At 59.1% G+C, this 6,734-nt stretch overlaps 1 protein-coding gene across 1 annotated transcript; it reads right to left on the reverse strand.

The window, feature by feature from the left end:
* Positions 1-2,237: 2,237 nt before the first annotated feature.
* Positions 2,238-5,228, reverse strand: PLICBS_001141 (uncharacterized protein; the record flags this gene model as incomplete). Its single annotated transcript, XM_018317784.1, has 3 exons — positions 2,238-2,381; positions 2,440-4,757; positions 4,832-5,228. The coding sequence occupies 3 exons, from the start codon at positions 5,226-5,228 to the stop codon at positions 2,238-2,240; spliced, it is 2,859 nt and encodes a 952-aa protein (XP_018183309.1).
* Between the last annotated feature and the right edge of the window lie 1,506 nt (positions 5,229-6,734).

Raw genomic sequence — 6,734 nt, forward strand, 5'->3', positions numbered from 1 at the left:
CGAGTGCCTCAATGCTTGCGCCGCTCGTCAGGGAAATGGCATCGTCGAGACAGAATGCCAAAGGAGCACGAGGGGCGAAGTGCGTGGTGTCGACGAGGGCGAGGGGAATGGGGGAAATGTTTCGCAAATGAAGAATTGCACATGGCCTGTCAAGTACCGTACTTAAGCAAGTATGTCGTCGTACAAAGCGTCTCGTCTCGGGGATCGTACAAGTCAAAGGAGGCTGCCCAATGAAGTGATGATATTTGTTCCTGGTGTTGATGATACCCAAAGTCATCCCGTCATTTCAAGAAGTGGTGGGACGAAAACGGTCAGAAGAAGCGGTCTGCGACGTCAAATCGCCCCGAATAGATGGCTCGACACTCGCTGATCCTCCTCCCGCGATGGTGGTGGAGGAGTGTTGGTGGACGTGACGGAGTGGTGTTGCGGGAGAGAGGCGCAGAAGTTTGTGATGATGCAGGAGTCACGTCGCAGTGAATCCTGGTGGGCAAATTTATAGCCTGCGGAAGCGAACCGTCATGCAAGTGCGAAGCGCCGTCGGATGCGCGAGGTATCGTGCCTCGCGCTTGCGCAAGCGGCCTTATTGTTTGGACGAAGAATAAATAAGAAGTGCGAAAAGTAGACGAGCGGGGACTGCACCACATCAGACATGGCGTGTTCTCGCGTCGGTATTGTCATGAGATCAAGTGACTATTGTGTTGCACAATGACTGTTTGAAAAACGAGGGCAAGCATGGTCGCTGTGCGGCGGCGACCTTCGCTGGCGGTGTCGAATTCGAGGCAGGCTCAGGGACCTTCAACCTCGTGCGGTGGAAGAAGACCGAACGTCGGTCACGATGCCTCATCGTATTGCATGCCGCATGTCGACGAGTCGCAGGCTATTGTTGACGCTGCGAGAGCTCAAAATGTCAGCCATGCTCGTGCTTCAACGTGGTTGCATTCTGCCAGGGGGGTAGATCAGGGGGTGTTCATCGGTCGCGCCCCATTTGCGGACACGCTCGACGGTGCCCCAAGACTATTGCGCAGCTCTTTTGTTGAAGACCTCCTCCTCGTTTGCGATTGTAAGCTTAGCGAAACGACGTCGGCGAGGAGACGTGCCGGATGCACAAGGACAAAGGTGGTGTGCGCGACGGCCTTGTTCTCCTGAGGCCCCCACCACGTGCTGTGTCGGTGTCGACTACCCAGGCGGCCCCCTGAAAGAACTGCCCATTTCCATCCCGTCTGCGACGCCTGGCGAGGCACCATGCCGAAACTTCACCAGCATTTACGAGTTGGTGTCGTCCCGGCTTCACATCCTGTCCTGTGAATGTCACAGCGGAGCTTGCCGTGCGACTTGGTTCGACCTACACTACGAAGTACACCGAACCGGCAAGACTAACAGAGAAGCAGCTCCGAAATCGAAGCCCTGATCTCCGAACCGCCACACTTAGGTGAGACCAAAGCCTTCGACGTGCACCGATTCCAAGCATCTTGGATTCTGACTCTGGTCGTCTCGTCGGGCCGACTGACGCCGTCGACAGCGTCTACAGCCCTCGTCTTTCCCCGCGCGTTCCCCGCCTCCAACGACGTTTGCTTGAGCCACGCACCTCGTGTGGCAGCCAGAGTACATCACAGCACTTTGCGGCATTAGTCTTCTTGGTCAGCCGGGCTAACGGATCGTCGCCAGTCAGATTCTTCGTCGCTATGCCTCCTCCACATCACCGGGGCGCCACCCTCATCCCGGCCATCCCCAGCAGTCCGCCTCCACGAGCAAGGCAAGCAAACCCACACAGGACCCTTGCCTCCTCGGGCATGACAAATGTGCCGCACTTCTTCTTTTCCCCGACGCTCGTGAGGAAACTGGAACCACCCACGTGGCTCCATCCTGGACCACTCGCGTCGTCGCAAGCTTCTCGAGCAATGCGCCTTCGTCTTATGATGCCTCGTTTGAAATCTACAACGCCGACTCCGGGTCTTGACAAGCAAAGTACTGACCATTTGATCTCATTACCGGTTCGAATCGATCCATGGCTTATTCCGCTTCTGGCGCTCCATAAATGCTTTGATGATAGGGAACTGAAGTTCCCGGTCATCACGTAGAGAAATGCAGTCATGCTCGTAAAATCACTGTGCCGACAACTACCCCGAGTCGACCGACGATTCCCGACACGCTCCCCCATGTTGAAACCTCCGAAATCGGCTCGAGCTCGCATTATCCGCCGTTGTTGTTGTCGTGGTCTTAGGGCCGGATGGGCATGCTCAGAGAGCGAGACCCGTTCCCCCACCGGTCCATCGGTACAGTCCGAGGAGTTCCCTTCGCCGTTGGTGCTGCTCACCCAGATCCTGGGGTACTCGCCCACGAACAACAGCCAAAGCACTTCGCATAACCTTGCTAAAGTTGCGCTGTCACGGACGTCAGTCAACCATCCCGCGGTGAAAGCGACTCGATGGGCAGGCCTACCTGATACTCAGTGTTGAGCGTAACTACGCACGCTTCGTGAGCTCGCACAATAATCTCGCATGCCCTGATGACGTTCGGTGATGCCTCAAACTGGAGCTTATCGGCAATCAGGAGCAACAAAAACGATCCTTGCAAGAGGTAAACGCCGAAAAAGAATGGCATGAATTCAAGACCGGGATCAAACTCCAGGATCTGAGCGATTGCATCGGCTGCCGATACCGCATGTCCTGTCGCAGTAATAAAGGCCTGCGTCGAAATCCACAAGTCATTGTCGTCAAGGAGACTGATGGGATCCCACTTGTCGGCAAGTAGAATATGGAGCACATGCATAACATGCGTCCCGTACGCCACTGTTATCCGAGCTTGGATCTCATTCTCCGTCATGCGGTTTGAGGCGTTCGTGTACACGGACTGCGCTGACGGACTGCTCGTATCGTTCATTCTCGTATTGTCGCCATCGGGCCGACCGGAATCCCCCTTGCCACCGTCTGCTTGTCTCGGCAAGTGCTGCTCCTCGAATCTCTTGAGGCTTTGCTCGTAGACCTCGAGGTGGCGGCGAATCTCCTCCGCCTGAGCATCCCATTCGTGCGCTGCGCGGAAGTCGATGCCGAAACGAGGATGGTTCTTGGCATGATGCAAGTCGACAACCTCGCCTAGTATCGTCATGAGTGGGAGAAAGTAGCCAAAGATGCTATGCCCGCGACACTCGAACTGTGGTCCCGCGAGCCGAGCACCCTGAGCACCGAAACCTTGGGAACCGGAACCAAGCGCGCCCTGATCGGGGTTATTATCCGGAAACGTCGGAAAGGCTCCCTTCTGCCAGGTATTGTCGTTGAGTGGTTGCAGCAAGTTCTCGCACTCTATGTCGAGGAGAAACATGGGTCGGTTGTAGCACAGGGCCAGGTGCCTATCGACAGTGTAGAGCAACCACCAGATCCGCCGACGCTCTTCTCGCTCTTCCTCTGTTACAAACCCCGGTATGCTCCGGTAGATGTCGTGGTCCTCGATATTGCCGTCGTGGTCCGTCTCGTTGCGGTCGGTGTTTGGCGGTATGTTGCCGAGTGGTAGCTCCCGACCGAGCTTCAGCTCGCGAGCAAGTGACCATGCAATGTTCCACCACCTCACACTGGCGCCCTTGTACTCACTAGCCGATACTACCGTGGCCAGGTGAATGTATGTCGCAACGTCGTCAAGCTGACCAGCTGCTCCAAACGAGCCTGCCTCTCCCGACAGCCCATCCACGCCCAACGACCCCGGCATCGCAGCGCCCAGGCCGGCCATTCCCACGGCTCCGATGCTCGCGTTCCCAGTTGTCAGCAGGGTCTCCCCCATCGGAGTATGGATCAGAGGCTTGAGAAATCTGACTGTCAGGTCCAAGAGCTTCTGGCAGATCTGAGCCCTCGCCGTGGGAGAGCTCGTCAGCAAAGATGCATCACTTGTCTGCGCCGCCACCCAAAGCATGCTAGCCAGCAGGGCTGGCTGACATTTTCGAGGCCGGTTTGGATGAAGAAATGCTCTCTTTCGAAACACAAATCCTAGGACGTACGGCGACATGGGATGCATCTGAGCGGACGATGACGAGGAGAAGTAAAGGTCGAGCAAGTCGCAGGCGAGATTCAGGGGAATGATGTTGCTCAGGTGCGGCGCGAGTGGCTCGAGAACAGGGTAGCGAAGGCCAGTGTGTCCCAAGGGCTTCTGTTGGACTTGATGCTGGGGTTGTTGCGACTGAAACTGCCCAGAGGGCGACGAGATGCCGACACCCCAGCCGGGAGACGCCCCACCGGCCATCTGATATCCGGTAAGCGGGCTGTTTCCCATGCGGTATCCAGAGCCGTTAAAAGCAGCAGGACTTTGCGGGAGCAGCCCGAACGATAGCGGGTAGCCAGACATGTTGTGGCTGGGGTCGTTGGAGTAGCCCGGGCTCCCCATCATCCCTCCACCCATGCCGTGCCTTTCGTATCCGGTAGAGAGTCTGCCATAGCCGTTGAGGTCGATAGCCTGGTTGCTTTCCATCCCGTCCCTCTCCATGGGAGTGTCGTCGGCGAGGTGAGACTGGTCCGACATGTCACTGGAGACGGTGGTTTGGCGTGTCTGAAATTCAGGGTCGTTTGTGTGCCGCGTACCTGTCGACACGTCGCTGCCGTGGCCAGCATTGGCGGCCGAGTCTCCTTGGTCGTTGGTGCCGTGAGCTTTGTTTGCGTCACCGCCAGGGCCGCCCACAGCCGCAGCCTGCGCGGCAGCCCGCTCGGCGAGGTCCTTGCGCGAGGCCTTTCCTCGCTTCTTCTTTTCCCGCATGTACTCACAACTCAGGTTGAGTTCTGCGAAGACGGGGTCAGCAGGCGAAGACGGGGTAAAAGCTGGGGGTTGGCAAGCGGCAACGGGGTCTACGCACCGATGCAGTGGGCGCAGGGGTGTCGTCCATCACATTTGGTCCGAAGCTGGTTGCACTGATCGCAGGCGCGGCTTATGCGCCGCCTGATGGGCGCCGAAGCCGTCGAGGATCTGCCTCCAGGGCCGCCGGAGTGGTGGTGCTTGGGCTTCGAGTGAGGCATAGGAGGCCCCATGGGTGGGCTGGTGACGGGCATGTCCCGGTCCAGGGGAGGTGGCGGTTGGAAGCCATAGCCATGGTCTTGCCTGAAGCCGCCGAAGCCGTCTGTCTGGAGATGAGCCTGCGCGAGCTGGGTGTTGTAGGCCGAGGGCGGCCCGGTCACGGCAGCCGGCGCGCCAACCGGCGCGGCAACGGCCGAGTTGTGATAGGGAGAGTACCGCTGCAGCGGGTTGGACAGCATCTTGGGTCAGGTAAAGCAGGAACTCGGGGGTGTTTCTGTGTGTTGCCTTGTCCACCGCGAGATGGCAGTGTTGTTTGATTCTGGGAAGTTGCGGATCGGCCGCCTGCACCTTCCCAGGGTCCCGGGTTCCAAGGAAGGAATGAGGGGGGAGCTGTTGATTTGTCTGAGCAAGTGAAGAAGAGGGTGCCTTCCTGTTGCCTGGCCTAAGCCTGAGCCCCCGGGGCGGGAAGGAGCAGCAGAGGCTGGGCAGGAGCAGAAACAGGAGTCGGATCTGGAGCTGAAGCTGGAGCAAGAGCGGCGGGCGGCAGCGGCGGCGGCGGCGGCAAACCCCCAACAAATGCAAACTCGTGCTCGAGACCCTTGGCGACGTGACGACTCGACGACGACGATGCTGCTGCTGCTGCTGCTGCTGCGTTTGCTTTTGCCCTCTCTTCCTTCCGGCGGCGACAGAGTAGGAATTAATGACGGCGGCGGGAACAACAAAAGGCCCCTTCCAGTCGCCAGACCAGGTCAGGTCAGATCAGATCAGAACGGGCCAAGGTGCGGAGAAAGCGACAAGGCTGGCTGGCTGTGTGTCCCTAGATACGATCCCGAACAAGGCAATGCGCTCCGGGTAGCAAGTTGCGGGTTGCAGGGGAACCTCAGTGTCAGTCTCACCTAGCTCTCAGGGATGCGCTGCAGCGGCCAGGATGCTTCTCCGTCTTCCGATGGTCGCCGACGAGCCCCAATCCCCAGCAGCTAACAGCGATAGACGGCGCCCGCTTGGTGACGACGCCGCAGGACTGGGGGGTCCCAAGGGCTGCCTGCACCGCGCCCGCCTTTGCGTGTACTTGGCGCGCGACGGCCCAGCGACGTTCTCAGTTGCCTCCTCCACCACAGCTCTCGGTCAACAATCGGGATGTGGGCGGACTGAAGCCCGCGCGACGAGCGACTGTGACGAACGACCGCGACGACAACGATGACTCGACGTTCACCTGGCGGCGGCGACAACGACAACAGCAACGACTGTGACAACGATGGCAAGAGAAAAAGGTACGTGTCCGCCCCCTTGGGTCCGTCGGCATGCTCGTCCCACGTCAGATGGGCCCCGTCAACATTTCAAGGTTGTTTACTGACCCGGCGCGGAGGGCATCGAAGGTGCCATCGACCAACGTCTAGATGCCGAGGCGGCCCCGTCCACCCACTGGTGCCACACGCGGCTGCCATTATATTCCGCGCCCCATGTCGGATTCGAAGTCACCAATGACCCCATCGAGTTCATCATGGCCCTCTCAAGCCTCCTCCCTCCGTGGGACCCCGCCGCCATGGATGTGGATATGGCCGTGGATGTGGATGGTGTGGTGGTGGTGGTGGCGGTGGTATGGATGGCAGCGGCCGGCATCGAGGACCGGCGGCGCGGCCTCCTGTGGAGGCGTTAGAACCTGGCCGGGCATCCCTGGGTACCCGGGGGCAAGCAATCAGGTGCAATGTCGCCCTCGAGAGCCCGGACGAAGCAGACAATTCCGC

Source organism: Purpureocillium lilacinum, assembly GCF_023168085.1.
Source record: "Purpureocillium lilacinum CBS 284.36 DNA, scaffold_1, whole genome shotgun sequence".
NCBI classification, from domain to species: Eukaryota; Fungi; Ascomycota; class Sordariomycetes; order Hypocreales; family Ophiocordycipitaceae; genus Purpureocillium; species Purpureocillium lilacinum.